Source organism: Salarias fasciatus, chromosome 12 (assembly GCF_902148845.1).
Source record: "Salarias fasciatus chromosome 12, fSalaFa1.1, whole genome shotgun sequence".
Lineage (NCBI taxonomy): Eukaryota > Metazoa > Chordata > Actinopteri > Blenniiformes > Blenniidae > Salarias > Salarias fasciatus.
Genome location: NC_043756.1, coordinates 10478853 through 10499023, shown reverse-complemented (window position 1 = coordinate 10499023; position 20171 = coordinate 10478853). Strand labels below are relative to the sequence as shown.

General features: G+C 43.8%; 1 protein-coding gene and 1 long non-coding RNA gene across 3 annotated transcripts; both read left to right on the top strand.

The window, feature by feature from the left end:
* The first annotated feature begins 1183 nt into the window (after positions 1 to 1183).
* On the top strand, positions 1184 to 10152 carry nr2f1a (nuclear receptor subfamily 2, group F, member 1a). 2 transcript variants are annotated; one of them, XM_030104165.1, is made up of 3 exons: positions 1184 to 3094; positions 4616 to 5140; positions 8924 to 10152. In XM_030104165.1, exons 1-3 carry the CDS (start codon positions 2662 to 2664, stop codon positions 9196 to 9198), a joined length of 1233 nt encoding a protein of 410 aa, XP_029960025.1. In that variant the 5' UTR covers positions 1184 to 2661; the 3' UTR covers positions 9199 to 10152. The 2 variants fall into 2 exon arrangements, with proteins under 2 accessions (XP_029960025.1, XP_029960023.1); XM_030104163.1 differs by having other exon boundaries at positions 1186 to 3094; positions 4613 to 5140.
* Positions 10153 to 15230: 5078 nt separating this feature from the next.
* On the top strand, positions 15231 to 18158 carry LOC115398705 (uncharacterized). Its single transcript, XR_003932590.1, has 3 exons — positions 15231 to 15241; positions 16843 to 16852; positions 17713 to 18158. It is a non-coding gene; the product is annotated as an uncharacterized LOC115398705 (long non-coding RNA).
* The last annotated feature ends 2013 nt before the right edge of the window (positions 18159 to 20171 follow it).

The following is a 20171-nucleotide window of genomic DNA, read 5'->3' as shown; positions in this document are numbered from 1 at the left end:
CATTATATCTGCAAATAATCTCTGTGTGCTTTAGATCTGTATTCAGCAACTTCATTTATTTCACTGAACAACAAATGAATGCACCAACAGCCAGTTTTATTGTTTTCCACCTCAGCATTGCCACTTTTTTGGTGTGATTTACGCGCGTGGCTTTAGGTTCGTGTTTGATTTAAATCACAGACTATCAAACTGTGAAATACTTTTGAGGCATTTATTTGTTTTTGCAAAGCAGCCTGCATGCATTGACCTTCTTTACAAGGCTTTATCTGTTACAAAACTTAAACAAATGTAATGTAAATCGTGGGACAAACTTCAAAATACAAAACCTGACATTTTGCTGAATATGATCTTGTTTATAAATTATTCAAGTCAGACTTTTAAGTTTTAGAAAAATCCGTGTAAGATTCCTTGCACATGTATGAATATGAGGTTGTAATTGTACAATGTACGCTAGATGGCAGCGCGATCCAGACATTTCAGAGTTAGAGAGGCAGCCCGCCTGCAGAAACCCTGATACAAAAAAAAGCCGGAATCCCCATGCAAATTCCCGGTAACTTCACATGATTTTGAATTACTGTCATTATTAAGACATAATGTGACACCAGCTCAGTGATTGTGGAGACTATAGGACCTTGGTAATTATTGAATATTGCTTATTCCTTCGTCTAATTTTAGAGATTTTCGGCCGCTGGCAAGGCATTCCGTTTGTGTAAGACGCTGTGTCTTATATGCATCATCTTTCCCTGTGACATTTTCTCCTTTTATGAACTGGTTTCAACTAAATTGCAAGTTTTAATCAGCGGCACTGTGCCGATTACAGATGACGGTGTACCGCAATGCGCATGCCAAGGACAAAACAACGCGTGAAAATACAAACCCACTTCAAGCCGATAGTGACATGTGCTAATTTTATAATAAAGATAACAGTCCGAGACAAGCCTTTTGGAAACTTTGGGGGACATTCGGAGCCAGAATCCCCCCTTTTACCGCTGCGCACAGCTTTGGGTTTATTTGTCGTGCGTAAAAGCGCCCCACCACCGCCACCCCTGCCTTTACCCCGCTTTTTTTGCTATTCTATCCAGGGTTTCTTCCTCTTTTTGGTGACAATAGACGGCCCATACTAATCAGGTTTCAAAGTAAATAGCAGCGCGGGGCGAGCTCAATGTAAATTGTGCCTGTCAGAGCCCCCCAGCCCCTCCAGTCGTGGATGGCAACACTGCAAAAAATATCCATCCTCAGACACTCGGCAGCTCAGTGTTGAGTCTGGAAATCTTGGATTCGCCAAACCGGGAGACTGACTCTTTCATCTCGGGACATGATGCTTCTACTTCTTTCCAATGCCAATCGATCCGGCTCCGCAAACTCCATTACGGCGACTGGTAATTTCTGAAGGAATCTCCCTGCATGTTGCGCTTTATTCCGGCGGACCGACGCTACGAGGGAAGGAAAAAAAATCTACAAAGGACTCGGAGCGAGATCGGAAACGAGGGGAATTCTGAAAAAAGCTGGATTTGATATTTTTTTTCTTACTGTATTTCAAGAAAGAATAACATTTTAACATTTGAACACGAGACCCAGTGACTTATTGGGTTGGACATTTTTTGCAGTGAATGAACGGAGGGGGACTCTAACCAATGGAGAGAAAGAGAGGGCTTGGCTATAACCTTAGCCTCCCATTTTCTCTCTCCCTATCCCCCCTCTCCTCCTCTCCTCCTCCTCTATGCAGGGCTCTGGCCAGTCAGTCGCCTTTGATTATCAGTCTCCAGCAGCCCCTCTCTTGGCTCCTTGACATGAGCACCATATAAGGCGCAGCGATCTCCATAGAAACGTGTCAGTTTCAATAGTAGTGTCAAAGTTCACTATATACAGACATTCGCGCAGATCCCCCGTTTCGGAAACATTGCTCTGCTGGTCCTCCCGTTTAAGCGCATTCATTTTTGGGTCTCTCCTTCTTCTTGCATATTCTATTAGTTGTTGGTATTTTTCCTCTTCTTTTTTTTATCTTTTCTCTTCGTATCTCCGTTCCTCCTGCCGGAGAGAGGTGAAACTATACATGGGCACTTCGTTCGGCGACGCGGCTTCCCTTCGCTGCTGGGCGAGATGATGAGCTTTATTTAAAGAATATAGATGTAAAAATCCGGCTCTTCAGTTTTTCCTCCCCTCCTGAGCGGGCGAAGACGGGAGTGTAAAGGAGCAAGGAGAAGAAAAGAGAAAGGAATTTATCTCCGCAGCACTTTGGATCGCGTCTTTCCAGCAAAGAGGTTTTTTTTTTTTTTTTTTTTTTTTTTACTCGTTCCTGCGTCCATGTGAATCGCTCCTGCTTCTCCTTTGTGGCTATTTTGTATCAAACTGCAATTTGTTTCGACTGGACTCCGGTTTTCCTACAAGATTAGGGATTCCTGAATGGCTGACTGCAATTTACCTTGGAACTGGCCTCCCGATACTTGCATATCCTGATCGGGTGCCTATTCAATCGCCCTCCTGTATTTTTGAATGTATTGATCGCGCTGTACTCCTCTTCTTACCCCCTTATGAGATTGCGTGCTCCGATTTGACTTTGCACTGCCCCGTCTTTTGAGATCCCGTTTTTTTTTTCTCTCCCTCTACGCTTCATAAACATCGGCGATCATTTCGCTTTACAGCACTTTCCGGGGCCGAGATATGGCAATGGTAGTTAGCGTCTGGCGAGATCCGCAGGAAGACGTGGCCGTAGGACCTCCGAGCGGCCCCAACCCAGCAGCGCAGCCGGCGAGGGAGCAGCAGCAGGCGGCGTCGGCGGCGCCGCACACTCCGCAGACCCCCAGCCAGCCGGGACCCCCGTCCACGCCGGGGACCGCCGGGGACAAGGGGAGTCAGAATTCTGGACAGAGTCAGCAGCATATTGAATGTGTGGTTTGCGGAGACAAATCGAGCGGCAAACACTACGGCCAGTTCACCTGCGAGGGATGCAAAAGTTTCTTCAAGAGGAGTGTACGGAGGAACTTAACGTACTCATGTCGTGCCAATAGGAACTGTCCCATTGACCAGCACCACCGAAATCAGTGCCAATACTGCCGGCTGAAGAAGTGTTTAAAAGTGGGAATGCGGCGGGAAGGTGAATATATATTTTAAAAGCCCACTCATAATTACGCATCCATAGCAGCAGACGAGCAGGGCTGCCATGTTGCATTAAGGTCACAGGCTGTATGGCTGGGCATACTGCAGTCTCCATCCATGTTTTTGAGGGATGTTTGCATGAATGGTTAGTCTTCCTGCCTGAGTGAGAGAGGGCTAAAAGGCCAGTGCAGCAACACCAGCTGAATGCAGGTCGCCTGAACAAAGCGGCTCGTCGAGCTGACCCTTAAATTATGTTTTTGTTTTGGAATTATTTTATTATTTTTATTTTTTTTCATAGTATTTCTGCTGCAGTCTAAACTGTTGTGTTTCCAGACAAGCCTTATAGGTCCAACTAGTCCATTTTACGTCTAGGTTTTTAGAGCAGAAGAGTGACTGTGTGTATGTGCGTGCGTGTGTGTGCCTGTCTGAGTTTCAGTGTGTGTGTGTGTGTGTGTGTGTGTGTGTGTCCAGTGTGTGAGACTTATAGTCTTTCCAAGTATGTGCAGTACTAATTTATAATTGTACAGTAGGAATTGTAACCTGTGTGTGTGAGTGTGTGTGTGTGTGTGTGTGTGTGTGTGTGAGAGAGAGAAAGAGTGTAAAAGGAACACACAACCAGCCCACGTCTCTCCCTCTGGCTCCTTATGCTGACTAGACAGCTCAGACACACTGAATAATGTCGCTGAAGTTGTTCATGGCTCATTGTTTTTGCTTGGTGCATTACAGGCCGTATAACTTTCCTCTCCACGTCAAGTGTCTGATTCCACTTCATGCAGACATCCCTCGTTTCAAGCGTATTAATTGCGGGGTAGACTACATCCCCATGTGCAGTGTAGTCTTACTCCCATGATTTTTTATTTATTTAATATTATAAACAGAGGCTGAATTCCTTTTATTCCCAGCTGAGCTTTTGATGTGGGCAAAATTTAGAAATGTGCTTGTTTTTAACTGTAATTATCAATCACGTTCATCATATATTTGCCCCAAGTTAAATTATTTAAATAAATTAAAAAAAACAACATGAATATAACATGGAAGAAATGTGGAATTCACTCTCTACGTGAACATAATAGTACTTGTGTTCACTTTACTTGTTTTTGAGAGAGAAATCTGTCTGTTTGTAGTCAGAAAGTGAAAGTGTTTCAGTCTGTGTCCAAGCCTGCGTTATAGCCTGCATCCCTAAATACAAAGCCAGTGTAAAGATGAGGGCACACAACATATCTGCTCCCATGAGCAGTTTGTGTTGTCGATAGGGCAAATCTGCCGTAAAAAATATCGCAGCCTTGTGATCAGTCTCCTGTAGTGTGTTTTGAAAAGCGTCCCGGGTTTTTCTTTACCCGTGTGTTTTTTTAATTCAGCGCCGTTTTGCTGGGCAGAAGAAAGAAAGAAAAAACACACGCACACACACACACACACACACACCATAGCCGTAGCTTTTCTGACGGTCTCACTGCTCGTGAACTATGTTTGTCAGTCCTGGATGCACATTTCCTCTTTTTCTCTTTCTTTTTGTCAGCGGTTCAGCGAGGACGAATGCCTCCAACCCAGCCCAACCCAGGCCAGTACGCGCTGACGAACGGAGACCCTCTGAACGGCCACTGCTATCTGTCCGGATACATCTCGTTATTGCTGCGGGCTGAACCTTACCCGACGTCCCGGTACGGGAGCCAGTGCATGCAGCCCAACAATATCATGGGCATCGAGAACATCTGCGAGCTGGCGGCTCGCTTGCTCTTCAGCGCCGTGGAGTGGGCGAGAAACATCCCTTTCTTTCCCGACCTCCAGATCACCGACCAGGTGTCGCTTCTCAGGCTGACGTGGAGCGAGTTGTTTGTGCTTAACGCGGCCCAGTGCTCCATGCCTCTGCATGTGGCCCCTCTGCTCGCTGCGGCGGGCCTCCACGCCTCCCCGATGTCCGCGGACCGCGTAGTGGCTTTCATGGATCACATCCGGATCTTCCAGGAACAAGTGGAGAAGCTTAAAACCCTGCACGTAGACTCGGCAGAGTACAGCTGCCTCAAGGCCATCGTGCTTTTCACATCAGGTGGGTGTCCAGCAGTGTGTCACACCGGAACATGGTCCCGAACCAAAAAAAAACCAGGCCTCGATCCAGTAACGTTACCGCGGGCGCAGCCGCCGCGCCGACAGTGATAGGGCTGTCAGGTAAAGGCTGGCCCCAAATCTGAGTTTACGAGATGTTTGTGTAGCCGATGAAACAGCTATTTTGTCAACAGCTTGCTGCACATCCACTTACATGCATTCCCATGTCAGTTGCAGCCGCAGCATAAGACGAGTAAACAAATCCAGATTGATCGAGCGCGTCAGCTTTCTGAGTGTATCACTCACTTCAGTACCTGATAAACGGCACATAATTAATAATGTCACAGGTAAATATTTTAAAATTGTTGAGCTTAAACTTTTTTGGCTTTCGTCTGAAGCCAGCTCGAGATCGCACGCGTCCATAAATTTTTGGAACAGGTGTCAAATAATTGACCGTAAAGATGAAATAGTCCATCACTGGTGATATATGACAGCTGATGCGTTTATGAGCGTCAGTGCGTGCTTTTATCCCTGTTTTTCGTGCACAAACACATGTCTTGGGGTGGCAGGAAATAATCCTTAGCAGGCTGAGATCAAGAAAAGCTCATGGAAGTTGACTCGTATGTCACTGCATCGCTTCTGTGGGACACAGAGCAGCAGTATTGACTGCTCGTGCATTAATCTCAGACAACCTATTCATTTTCTTACTTGCTGATGATAGTTTCTCTTTGAAAAACAATCAGCAACATTTTTTTTTTAAAGAAACTTGCATTGTTGACAACTTAATTGATGACTGACGGGCTGGGGTCTATTTCCTCTCGATGCGTAATTTATGTGGTAGTTTGGAGTTAGTTGTGTGCGCGTGGCGCCATCAAGCCTGTTGTGTCAGAGGGGTGTGCTGATCATGGGCAGGAAAAGCAAAGTCTAAACTTATTTGCAAGGCCCCAAACTAACTCTGAGTTTACCTCAAAGTTTTGACCTCATTCTCTTTTATATGGCCAATCATAAAATTCTGCAAATTGGCTTTATGTAAACTATAATTGGACATGCTCACAATAAAATATCAAATTTTAGACGAGCCTCTTGATTTTATTTTATATTTGAAAAATGAGCACTTTCAATATCCCTAGAAAGCGGCGTAACTCAAATTTACATGGGAAGAGATCACACTTGTCTTCCAGCATATTTGACTAATTATGATTTATTTTTAACTTTAATTCCCAGAGATCCGCACCTGTATATTATATTATATTATATTATATTATATTATATTATATTATATTATATTATATTATATTATATTATATTATATTATTAGAAAAAACCCTCACTCTTTAAAAAGTCTTCATAGTACGTGTTTATCAATTTAAGCTGCGTGATAACAGGACAACAAAAACTGAGCTTACTCTCAGTTCAAATGTCACCAAACTTAACTGACGTAAACAGAAAGTCCTGTTTAGTTTTCCCTGCGAGGAAACCACCTTCGCCACCAGGTTTTCCTCTCTTGGTGAATACATTACCACTTAGGTTTCCCTTCAGTCAAAAGACTTTCTGTTTGATGATATTTTTAGTTTAGAAGTCATAATAAGTAGTGTACAGGGTGGCTGTTTGGCACATAAATTACCTCGACCAGCCAGGTTTTGACGGCATATTGAGAAGGAAATATATGATTTAATGGAAGTGATACGTATTTCTGTCACTCTTTAAGCAAAGTGGCAGACTTGGTAGTTTACTTAACTTATTATTAGTCCATACATCTTATAATGACCTCTGGCACAGTGGCATAGTTGACCATATCTTTCTCTTGCACGGTGTTTCATCAATTCACCCCAGATTAGACAGAAAGAAAAACCCCTCCACACACACATTGAGATCCCCTCTACCAGATCGTTGAGTTGGTTTGGTGGTGCCGGCTGTGGAAACTCAGGTGGCACTGTGCCAAGAGCAGCGTGGATTGTTTGCCTTTAATAACACCAGACTTGTCAGTATTTGATGCATAAATAATGGTGGCCAGGGTAAACTCTTTCACCACAGTTCAGGATCACCGTCCTACATTAACTCCTTACGCACATGTGTGCGCATTCGTAGAGTGTGTTTTCTCTAAAGTCGCGCAGAGAGAAGGAAAAAAAAATAGTCGTTTGCGAATCTGGAAGCGATCTGCTCCTGCGTGTCAGTGTATTGAGGTTGCGGGGTGCAGGCAGCGTTGCAGGCAGGCCTTATGGAGAACCGTGGGGTGTCTGAGCAGCTTTCTCTTCATGCACAGATTCGGCTCCAGCAACGCTTTGAACTTTCCCGATCCGCAGCGCAGAATAGCCCCATCCCCAAATGTCGTGCTTTACGAGAAATTTCCAAATGTGGTCTAATTAATTTCAGGCGTATTGATTGCTGTAGATTCTAAAAGGGGACACTCAGCGTTAGTCCAGGGGGGATTTGCATACATGAGGCTCTGACCGGCCGCACGAGGTCACAGTAAATCACCCCGAGATCTCAGCGGTGCCCCCGAGTTCACAAGGTTATTATGTCTGGCCATAGTGAGTTATAGCACTGAGAAATTAAGAATAGGCTTAAAAGCTTCTGCCGACTGCTTAATGTATAGTGCTTAGAGCTAAAGCCGCCTTTTCTTGTGTATTTTTCCACAAAAGCACGTCTCAGCAGTGCATCTTTTGAGGACACCCAGACTTCTTGTGGGACCATCTCTGACAGCGGTCACGCTGCGTGCATTTACTGCAGTTTATAAACACGAATGCACGGGATGTGTGGAAAATAGATCTTTTTATAACAGGCTAAAACATGTAAGACACTAACAAGCTTTTATATGCTTTTGTCTATACCGGAGCGTGGCTGCACAAGCCACCAGTGAGCAGCAAACGCGTCTCGCCTGCGCTGCTGCTGCTGCTGCTGCACAGACTCATTTTCTGACATTTTATGTCGCTTCTGTGCGACTATTGACTTCACCTCCTCTAATAAATTTGATTGCTTTCAGCGGCCTGTCCTATAGGCTCCATCGAAAAACAGGCCAAGAGTGGTCTATGGAGAAAAGAGCGGCGAAATCACTTAACAGCTTACTGCGGAGTAATTAGGTCACATTACATCCAGTGTAATTTCAGATTCATCAGTGCCGTTTATGTTTCCTTATACTTGAATCCCCAGGGTCCAGACATCAAGAGCAGTGGCCTTTAGGCCTATAGCCTACCTTTCCCCATACTGTCCCATCACTTCCTGCGCCATAAGCCTGCAGCACCCCTTTTCATGGCATTTAGCTCCAGGTTGTTGTTGACTGTTGTAAGGACAGACAGAGATATCCTCCACTGGGTTTGTGCATCCCCTTACTCCAGCAGCAAGTCCCTTGTTTATTCTGTATGACAGTCCCCACTCGCTCAGTGTGATGTAGCGTGTTTGGGCAGCGTGTTTGTTCATTCCACATTGTCAATAACACGTAATGGCGGGTGTTGAATGATAACCAGGGCGCTTTTTGCAGGACGTAAATTGGGTATGGCAAGGTGTGCACTTGCCAAGGCTGAGCTCACGAGGCAAAAAAAAAAAAAAAAAAAAAAGATCATGTGGGTCGTCCCCACATTTTATATTAAAAATGCAGCATTAATATAATGAGGACCGCAAACATACAAATCAATTGATACTAAATGTGTGTTACAAAAATCCAGTTTTAATCTTGACGTGATTTAATATTTTAGGTCTTCAGAATTTTTAAAATCTAAAATCAAATCAAACAGTCGTCGGATTTGGACACTGATCCTAACCACAGTGTTTCCCCTGGTGTGTGTCTCAGATGCTTGCGGCCTGTCGGACGCTGCTCACATCGAGAGTCTCCAGGAGAAATCCCAGTGCGCCCTGGAGGAGTACGTGAGGAGCCAGTACCCCAACCAGCCAAGCCGCTTTGGGAAGCTCCTGCTGCGGCTGCCCTCTCTGCGCACCGTCTCCTCTTCAGTAATCGAGCAGCTGTTCTTCGTCCGCTTGGTAGGTAAAACTCCTATTGAAACCCTCATCAGGGATATGCTATTATCCGGGAGCAGCTTCAACTGGCCTTACATGTCCATCCAATGATCCTTATATGAAAGTGGAAAAAGAGAGGAAAAAGGACCAAAATTCAACACCCCTCACCCCATCCTCCTTCAAGAAGACTATATATAGGACCTTTTCTGAGACATTTGGGAGACATTACTTTTTTTCTGTCTTCTGGGACTGTGATGGAATACATTATGTACAGAAAAATATTGGAACTGGACTTTACACCTGTGTAAATCCACCCTCATCTTCAAGAACAGTACTCTTCATTTTGTAAAATACTAGTCTTTATTTTCCTTTTTTGTAAAAAAAAAAAAAAAAAAAATACAAATAAAATGAAAACATCATATGCGCAGTAAGAAAAAAGAATCAAGACTTAGCGGGAAAATAATGTTTCCAAGCAATTATAAGAATTGTCCTGTGTCTATGTACCTCTCTGTTTTGTATTTTTTCTGGTTCTAAACCAGGGTTTCTGTGATTCTATACTAATAATTTTTTGATATAACCTTTTGCTTCTTATAATGAGTGCGATATATGTTGTCGAAGCTATGTTCTCCAAGAATTAAAATTGAAGTGAGAATTTAAAAACAGAAAAATAAAGAAATTTAGACAAATAAGAAACAGTCTAATCGCTATGACAATATCACCACTGATGGTTGAACTTTTTCCCAATTGATACGATGGACCTGCAGCAGCAGCAAACTGACCTCCAGGACATTTTTACTGACATTTTTACTCCCGGACGTCTGGGGCGCCTTTCCCCGGGCCATGAGTGCGTGTGGAGTCGATCATCAGTCAAAGAGGAGAGACATGAAAATCAAAAGCACTTTTAATATATCATTTCAAATACATTTTGTTTGTTTCGTCTTGAAAATTTTCATTGTTTCTTGAATTTTATTGGTTGTTGCCTTCAATTTGCTTACTCCATGATGCAGCTTTTTGCAGAAGGGTCGGTTGATGAAGTTGTGTGATGGTGACTGTACTATTAAAAAACAAATAGGCAACAATGTCTCATTCTCAAGCCTTTTCCTGGGAACAAATGTCAAGATGTGTGGACCTTTTTTTTTTTTCTTTTTTTTTTTTTTTTTCTTTTTGCACCATCTGAGTGGACCTGCTGCTTGTGTGCGCGCCTGGTTTCTGTAAGAAAAAAAAAAGCGCATGGGAAAGCAGACAGTCTACAACGCATACATCTCAATACTCTCTGTCACATCCATCGGTAAGAACGAGGGGATACACGGGAATTAACCATGGTAATTGCACAATAGTCCCATATTGCATTTGAAAGGACCCACTGACATAACTGGCAATGCGGAGGAATGGGGACTATACTCGAGGAACCACAGCACCGAGGTCTCTGCCAGCCTGTCAGTGCATTAATGTTTAATATTTTTCCCAGACAGCAAGGGAAGTCTGCGCACCACACAGAGCCACCTCTATCCTTCCTCCCGTGGCTTAATCAAGGTGATTCTCCACAAACCAAACAACAGCCCCCCCTCCTCCCATCCGCCCCCGTTTTTTTTTTTTTTTTTTTAAAAAAAACCCTGCCTTGATAGTGCATGCCTTAATATTGATGTGGGCGTCATTTGGCAAAAGGGTTAGACCCCGCCGCAAAGCTGCTGTGATATGCGTGATCAATCTGGAAAATGTATTTTACAGCATGTAAGCCAGTCGATAGGAACACCGAGTGTGATGCATTGTGTGGGAACAGGGAGGAGGAAGGAGAGGGAGGCAGAGAAAGAAAGAGAGAGGGGATCGAGAGAGACTATGGTGCGAGCGCTGAGACAAATGAGAGGAAAAATGTGATAGGAGGAAGTCAAGTGTATGGAGGGGAGAAAAAGAGGGGAAGATGTGGGCTTGGTTTGCTTGATACATTCAGACTGTAATGAGTGTATCGATAAGTCCTCAACGTGTGAGATGGCTTACATGGGGTTTCTGTTCTTGCATTTGTCTGTGTCTGTACATGCGCTCTCTCGTCTTTGTCTCCATATACTCCCAAAAAAAAAAAGAAAAAAAATGACATAAGAAACCCAGTTATGTACCTGGACCTATCCTCGGTGGCATTACTGCATTACACTCACACCTAGAGCGATAAAATGTGATAAATTGGAAGGTGAGAGGAAGACGAAATGGGGTTTCAGTGTGACAATTATTAAATTTGCCTGTTAGTCCCCCCTTTCTTCATCATCAGACGTGTTGCTTGTGTGCCATATTGCCCACATCTTCATCAGCTGACTGGCAGTGATGAGGAACAGTAGAAGAGGAGCACGCTGCAATGCCTGGATTTGATATTAACATACCTTACAGGACTTGGGAAGAGTCCTTACACCAGTGGGTTATTTTCTGGTACTGTCTGTCCCATCCAAAGGTGCCGATATTCAAGTATTAATTAGCTGCTGGTGATGCAGAGAAAAGAAAGGTTATGCTGCAGGTTGTCCTCAGATGCTCTTTCACAAGAAGGCATTTTTATTTCTATGACAAATGGTATTATTCCTGTAGCTCCAAATCGACCTGCCTCGACCACTGGGCCACACACCTCGTTGTTTCCTGAGGTCCAGGACAAACAGAAATGTCATTTTTATTTTCAGTGTGGATCGTCATGTCCTCGCAGTGTCTGTCATCCCCTCCCAGGTTTGGGTCAGGTGAAAGTTCCCTTGGTTTTCTCCAAAATCCTGAATTCACCTGAAATGTGTAAAATAAGCAACATTGAAAAAAAAAAAAAAAAAAAAAAAAAAACACACACACACACACACATACACACACACACACACACCACAGGGTGAAAATGCAGCCCGGAGCACTGGAATTACGATCAGGAATTATTTTCCCATTTTTAAATGAGTCCAGAGTTTCCTGGATGACGAGGATTGTATAAGAGAGAATAAATGTTTATTTTTCAAAGAGAACGAGACTTCACCACGGCCAGCGCAACAGTCCAGGTCGTTTTTGTTTTATGTAGCTCTGGACTAAATTGTTTGCTGGGTTATTAAACGCAGCTTTCAGCTGGTTGTCTTCACATAATGTATTCACAATCCCTCTAGAGTAACTATCTTTTATCCTCTTGCTGAGAGCATTCTGTTATACAATTGTTGCACTGCGGGCTATATAAAGCAATAGTTCAAAAACAGATGAATTTGTGGCATGTGTTCCTAATTAACGTTTCTGTATAGGCAATACAAGCAAAGCACACGAGAACTCCAGGAAAAGTGGTATTTTGTATTTAGGCTGTGGACCACTTTCGGCTCTCTTGTCAATGGCAGAGGCTTAAATTAGTGTATTATGTAACACTTCAAATATTGTAATAATATCCTTAAAAAGCAGCTGGGCTGTATTTTTCCATTAGACGTTTATCATCGATTTCTTATCATCTAATGTGATGACAACATTATTACTAATTAAATAAAAGAAGATGGGGGAAGCCTCAGAGAAAACTGTCAGGTTGGACCATGCTGTGGAGATGGATATGTGGGAGACTACAGGCACCATTCGTGTGTCTGTAATTTCGGAAACTCTGGTTACCAAAGTGTTACTACGAAATGAGTTAAATAACCATTTACCTTTGTCTGGTTTCATTCATCAAACCACAAGTGGAGGACTCCTAACACGGGGGGCTATTTGTTTGCTTTACACAAGCAGCTGGGTGCGATTTCACGTTTGAGATATCTGTCTGAAAGCGAAACATTTATTATCCTAAGTTGTCAGGGAGCCTATTCCTCCAAAACCCTCAATGCAAACCAGTGGTTTTATGCAGCAGTGGAAATGTCCTATTGGCGTCACACGTCACTACATTTCACTTAGAGTATCCTGCTTTTCCCGGTCACATTTGACAAATACTGTTGTTTGAGACAATAACAATTTCCAAACAGCGGCTCCGTGCATGAATGGGGGCCCCTCTGAAGTATGACACGGCTTATTTCTCATATTGTCTTGTGCGTAAAAATGATGACAACACGCAACAACAAGTGCTCCGCCGTGTCTAGCCCGCGCACCTCAGCCACGCGCGCTTGCAAAATGGCTGGGCACGCGCGGCGGGGAGGACAAATGTCCGAAATTAAATGGATTCCCGTGAGATGTTTGCTATATCTCAGCAAACAGCCCCAGTTTCATGTTATATTGACTGTACACAGTCAATGGAGAGAGGCGCGCCGCGCGATTACCGCGTGCTGCGTTCAGATCCATCCGCGGACCACAGACACAACCTTTAAGCCATGGATCAAATCCAACCCTTCGGGGTATAAAATATGCCTACTTGTGAATGTAACATAAGGGGGACGCCTTCCTGCTCAAGCGCGTGCGCAAGTGTGCGTATATACGCGTGTTCGTCATAATTGTCAGGTCCGCGTGTCGGTAATTGGTACGATTTTATGAAAATTTTATATCCTTCTAAGTTAAATATATATATTTTTAATATGGATGTGAGCGAGCACGTCCTTGCATACCCGTGCGTAAAAGCGTACATCCACCAGCGTACGTACGCGTGTGTGTTTGTGTGTGTGTGTGTGTGTGTGTGTGCGCGCGCGCTGCTGGCCGAGGGAGAGAGGTGATTGTGAGAAAGCCCGGATCGCTGTGTAAGCGGATCCCTTTGTGTTGATTTAGGAAGACGTTTGCTGTATATAACGTTCAAGGCTGATAATATCATTGCCTGGCCAGATAAATAAAGCATTGGCCAAAACCATCGGGTCAGCTATCGATCCGCTTTTTTCTCCCAGAGAGAGAGAGAGACAGAGAGAGAGAGAGAGAGAGAGAGAGGGAGGGAGAGGGGGGAGGACAGGAGGAGGGGGATTGAGAAAGAGAGAGAGAGAGAGAGAGAGAGAGAGAAAGAGAAAGACCTCACTCATTAGCATTCCACAGCCATGGACTAAACGCTGACAACTAACAGAGATATCCAGCTCTACACCACTGCATGCATTTTCCCCCCTTTGTCTTCTTCCCCTGGCCCTTCATTTCTAGCGGACAGATCTCTCGTCACAGCCAACACATTTTTATTTATGCCCTCTCCACTCCTTTTGCACGAATGGACCCCTCGCACAAGAGAGAAAACCTCCTAGTAAAGCGGAGAGGAGAGGAAAAAAAAAAGGGGGGGAGTGATGTTGTAAAAGCTGTGCAGAAGTGACAGCGCTAAGCACACTGGCTTTACTTGAGAGAGATACAATTGTGTGTGACTTGACAAAATAGAAGTGGGAGACGGTTTAAACTGCAACCTTAGCGTCCAATGCGTGGATGTTTCGGAGCACAAATACCTACAACATGTATCTTTCATAGTAATATTAATTATCATTATTAATTAAATAAATGTGACTGGAGGTGGAGATTTTTACACATTTGGTTTAATTCAGTTTTACATTTTTGGGGGGTTAAAAATTACAAAAAGTTTTCAATGACTTTTCACGATGTGTGCAATTAAATAAACAGTTTATATTGCAATTCAAATGGAAATAGTACATTGAAAAAAGCATGTGATCTGAGTTAAAAATATGATAAGCAACGAGTGTGTGTGTGTGTGTGTCCCAAAAAAATAAATGTGTTTCTAATGGAGACGTTACAACTTTGAAGATTTCTGTGCGTAACAAGGAGTCCACCAATGACAACATTTGGACAAGCTCCCCTTTTTCAGATGACTATATCTTAATACGCGCTCAAGTCTCGCCCAACAATGACAGCTGTTCATCTGATAGTAACTTCTTTCCAAGTTTTCTCCCCTCCCACCCCGGGGCCCCCGGTCTCTGTCTTGCTTTGTTGTTTTAAAATATGCATGTCTCTCCGGAATGCCAGTCACGGGTCCAAACTTTGTGTGTCCCAACCTCCCACATGATGAAATGATCCTTTTAAAGCGGACTCAATATGTCTCAATCTGCACTCGTCTTCCCTCTCTAAAGCTTCTGGGCTCGGGACACAGCCCAGAAATATATTAATTAAAGCGCAACTACCAAGGAGTTTTTAGCACAGAGGAAGACGCGGTTGGATCAAGTCAAGCTCTGTCAACGACGGATGGACGAAGATTCATGGCAGGAAAAGGAAAAAAGTAAGGCTTTTGACACACACTCTCTCTCTCTCTCCCTCTCTCTCCCTCTCTCTCTCTCTGTGCGTGGATGTATGTGTGTGTGTGTGTGTGCGTGCCTGCGCGCGCGCTTCTTCTTTTTTTTCGCAGTGTTCGTGTGTGTTCCTCGAAGTGAAACGGATAAAGCCAGGGGGAGTGAGTGAGAAAGAGAGAGAGGGAGAGAGAGGGAGAGAGAGAGAGGTGACAGAAAAGAGGGAGGAGGGATACTTATACGTAAAAAATGAAAGAGGATGGACGTTTGTCAAAGTGTATGTGCAAGTGTGCGTGTGTCTGTGTGTTTCTGATATGCATGCGTGTGTGTGCGTGTGTGTGTGTGTGTGTGTGTGTGTGTGTGTGTGTGTGTGTGTGTGTGTGTGTCATCTCCAAGAAATTAATCAGCACGTGGCATTAAACTCCGATGTGCTAGTTCTCTCACTGGTGCGCCGTGGATGCACCGTATGAACTCTTGTTTGCATGAATGGTAGTGTTTACATGAGTCCGTGTGGAATAAACCCAGCAGGAAAAGAGAGAGAGAGAGAGAGAGAGAGAGAGAGAGAGAGAGAGAGAGAGAGAGAGAGAGAGAGAGAGAGAGAGAGAGAGAGAGAGAGAGAGAGAGAGACCCGGATGGTCGGAAAGGAAATGCTTGGTTTTAAAAGGAGGAAAAGCGTGAATCGGATGTAACAGAGCGTTTGCAGCTCGAGAGGAACTCCTAATTCCTTCTGTCAAGTTTGAGAGGATGTGCAGGCTACATGTTTCCAGGCAGCAAAGTGATGGCTTTATAAAAGACAAAAGCGACTTAATAAGGACGCAGGCGCCTGCAGTAATGAGCTGCTAAGTTCATGAAATTTTGGAGGAAAAGTTCGGAGCCGCCAACCTGTTGCTTCTGGTCCAAACATAACAGCAAACCCCCCCCCCCCCCCCAATGCTGTGATAACATCCCAGGAGCCCTGCTGCAGCATCCCATCCGATCACAGCCCACCCCTACAAAAAAATGTAAACACATCAGCAGCGTGAGTCATTGCGAGACCCGCGCAAACAAATTGAATTTAATTACTGTGTTCATTTATTAAATTCAGATACGTTTTAATAGACATCCCAACAGTCTGATTATGTCAACATATGGGAGGCCATGCAGCAAGGCCTGGGCTTACATACCTGATAACGCCTGGGCTTTTCAGCAATATTTACGGCTTCTCTTTCTAATACACTCCAGATGGTGTGTGACTGTGCCACCGCAGCCAGAGAGCTCCTCAATTTTTACTCAGCAGCATTTTGTTGCAATTACATCAATGCTGAGCCCGAATTTATTGGTGACCCACTTTTGCTGCAATATATGCAAAAAAAAATGAGGAAAAAAATAATAAAAGAGAGATGACATAGAAAAAAAGTTTTGACTATAATAAGGAAGACAATCCATTTTGCACGTGAGGTCTACGTTTAAATAACAGCGAATATCATAAAATAGAAAACAAAATCTCTTTAAAGTGCGCTCCTTAAATAGTCCTCACTTCATGGTTTGATGGATTAATCTGTTCTAAAGACAAAACACACAGGCCGCATTCATGCCTGACCAATCTTTGTTGTTCTTCTGCGGGTTTTCTTTCTTTTTTTTTTCAGCAGGTCACTCAAGCAGAATAATGCGTGGAAAGATATAATCCAGTGAGCCCAGACCCTCCGTGGTCCAGCGCTATATTATCCCCTGACAATAAATGGCCGAGGTTTTTAGCAGGTATCCAACCTCGCCACTGAGCACATGCGAATGTCATTTGCTCGGGATTTGGTTAATAGACTAATTCGGCTTGTATAATATTGCTGTATTGGGTTTAGTATGGCATGATAAACGCCTGTGTGTCTGCTGTGGGATAATTCTGGACTGTTTTTCTCTCTGGGTGCATTTATGCAGACACTCATAAACCTATTATCTAAATATGACAAAGTACTTTTCGATTGTAGCAAATGTGATTATTTTACATCGATTTGCATCAAATATTCCATCAATATATATTTTTTTTTTTGCTGTAAGAAAACTTCTATCTATCTACCTATCTATCTATCTATCTATCTATCTATCTATCTATCTATCTATTTATCTATCTATCTATCTATCCATGTGTTGTGCTCTGAGCTGTTTTGCTGTCAGACCTGCAGCTCATGTTGTGGATCTGTGTGTTTACCTGGATTGCTCAGAGAGGCTGCTGTAGGTCTATTATGATTAACTGAATCGAAGCATTGAAGGGTATTTTTCATCTATGCCACAGGGAACCCCGACTGACAGTGGTAAGGTTTCCCATTGACTCCCCTAGTCTCCACGCACCTCTCTCTCTCCCTCTCTCTCTCTCTCTCTCTCTCTGACACGCGGCATGTTGATAAATACATGTCTTTTTTCCATCTTACTCAGCACCATCCATCAAATTTGTATGTCCATATTACACTGTTGTGCTTAAGGGAAGGACAGGATGCCAACAGTCGGGCAGGAACATGCTCCAAATCACCAGATGCAATACTCCCTCTCTGTACAGACTAAATAATTACTTTGCACTATGTTCTGGCCATATTAACGCAGTGGATTGTCTTAAGTCGGACTGTGCCAGGGCTCTGCGCTGTTTGGAGATTTGAAAAGTGTTCTTTTGCTGCGCTCTGTGGGTTAATAACCTCTCCACGCACTATAACCACTGCGTTTTGATCCCGGTAATACGTTGGATAGAGCGTTTTTCTGGCTTGCCCACGGCTTGGACCACTCTACAGAAGACCTGTCGCCCCGTGGTTGCAAACTCTTTGTGGCCCCACATACCGCCGCTGTGATTATAGAAGTGCCTCCTCTCCCTTGTTAAAGAAGCAAAGCTCTAATCTAGCCTCTGTGTCGCCCCCAAAGCCAGCGTGCTATAGTGAAAATGTGCGTGCGCGCGTGCGCGTGTGCGCGCATGTGTGATGGGAAGAGTGAGTGGGGGTCGGTCGGAACGAGAGAAGAGGGGAAGGGAAGGGTGGGAGAGGAAAAAAAAAAGAAGAGAGAGGGGGGTTATAACGGAGTGGCCCTTTCCTCCGTTTGAGTGACACGACCCCTCTCCTCTCTTCAAAGGCCATGCAGAAATAAACGCATCTCATTTGAATGGCGATTTTTCTTGGTGGTATTTTACAGCCAAGATTTCTCGAATAGGAATGTGTATTTTTTTTCTTTTTTCCTTTCTGCAATATTGAATTGGGATGGTTCTGGTGGCGGGGTATTCAATATTCCCATCTCTCCACATGCAGCATTCTGCAGCCAGTGTGGTATTTTGTCCATGACTACATCTCCAACACCCCCCCAGCTCCCGCACCCCCACTCCGTCCAAATTCATTTGCATCCGCTGATGATATCAGTAAAGAATTGCTGGCACCGTATGAGGCAGGGTTGGGGGAGCAGGCTTATTTGGATAAAACTGGACCGCAGAGTGGACACGGCCCTAAAGGTCAGTCGCCCATTCATGTCAAGGTGGCAGGGGGTGTGTGTGTTGGGGGGGTCGGCATGGGGCTGCCAAAGAGGCTTATTTGAAAGCGGGCGTATATTTGAGGCAAGGGAATGAAAAGAAGTGGACCACAAAGCTCGTCATACTTCAAATACGCCCCGTCACATCTTCACTCCTTCCCTTCCACGCTGGCGGCGCGTAAAGCGGAGTCTCAGCTCCGCGGCGAGGCCCGCGGAACACGCAAAAAATAAATAAAAGAAATAATAAAATAAAATAACAATAAGGAAGGGAAGAAAAATAATAATGGAAAAATAACACATGTGGACCAGAGAGTGGATCATAGAGGTTTCAGTGTATGAAAGAGGTTGATTCCAAGGTTCTCCTTCAGTGGTTTTCTTTGATTGGTGCAAATACCGGATGAATTAAAATTAGGAGGCCATGGTGGTTGACAGAAAGTCTCTTTTACTAAACGCCGCTGATGTGGAGCAGCCCCTGTAACCTCCCGGGCCTTGTTTACGGCACCATGATGCTGCAGAGATAGGAAAGCTATGAGATGATTCTTTATAGCATCAAAATAGGGCTTTGCCATGGAGCAAGCCTATAATTTTCTGATTACAAGTCTCAGTGCTGCAATTTTGGTAATAGGGCAAAATGTCAAGGTTTTACTTCTAAGCAAAAAGAAGGAAAAAAAACTGGGTAAAATAATAATTTAATGGTGTATGTGCTGTATGTTTCAAAAGAATAAAACACTGAGACTACAAAGAAAGGAAACAAATCCAGCATGTAACAAGTATTTTTTTATATAAAGCTTACATTAACACTGACATTGAGGATATAATTCTTTTTTTTTTTTTTACTATGTATTGCTGATGCAATAATATAACAACAACTACCAGATAATGGGCTATATTTATTAGGAGTTACAGAAGGGATGGCTCACATATTCATGTTTAAATTGAGTTATTTTATTATATATTTTCTGCATTTTACACACACACACACACACACACACACACACACACACACACACACACACACACACACACACACACACACACACACCAGGTGAGGTTCAGCGGTCCTTGGCAGCAGCGTAAAGCAGTGTAAACTTTCCTCTCAGGGTCCTGGGTGTCTGGATGTGGGGGGATTAACGACCGCGATCAGGGAGCGAAAATGCTCTCAAACTCCTGGTTGTCGGGGGGCGAATGACAAGATAATGAATATCTTTTTTTTTTTTTTTTTTTTGCTCTTGACACCACAGTTTGTATGTCGCTGCAAAAGCCGATCACTCGTGTTGTCTTTAATATTACCTCGTTGAAGTGACACGTTAGATTCCTGGATTTTTATTTATTTTAACATGTGCGCAAAAAAAAAAAAAAAAAAAAAAAAGAGTGTGTGGTCTGTCTCAGATAGATGCGCTCCTTAAAGCGTTATACTTTACACCACCTATAAGAGTTTTTTTCCCCCCTCCTCAGCCTCTCTCTTCTAATGTGGACTAAGATGAATAATGACAAGAAGGGTCCTCCGGTTGAATG

What these genes read in the sequence shown, in the direction of transcription:
- nr2f1a (XM_030104163.1), top strand. Translation starts at nt 2,662, where the DNA reads ATGGCAATGGTAGTTAGCGTCTGGCGAGATCCGCAGGAAGACGTGGCC. An exon ending in AGTGGGAATGCGGCGGGAAG is followed by an intron (nt 3,095 to 4,612) that starts GTGAATATATAT and finishes TCTTTTTGTCAG; the next exon opens with CGGTTCAGCGAGGACGAATG. An exon ending in CATCGTGCTTTTCACATCAG is followed by an intron (nt 5,141 to 8,923) that starts GTGGGTGTCCAG and finishes TGTGTGTCTCAG; the next exon opens with ATGCTTGCGGCCTGTCGGAC.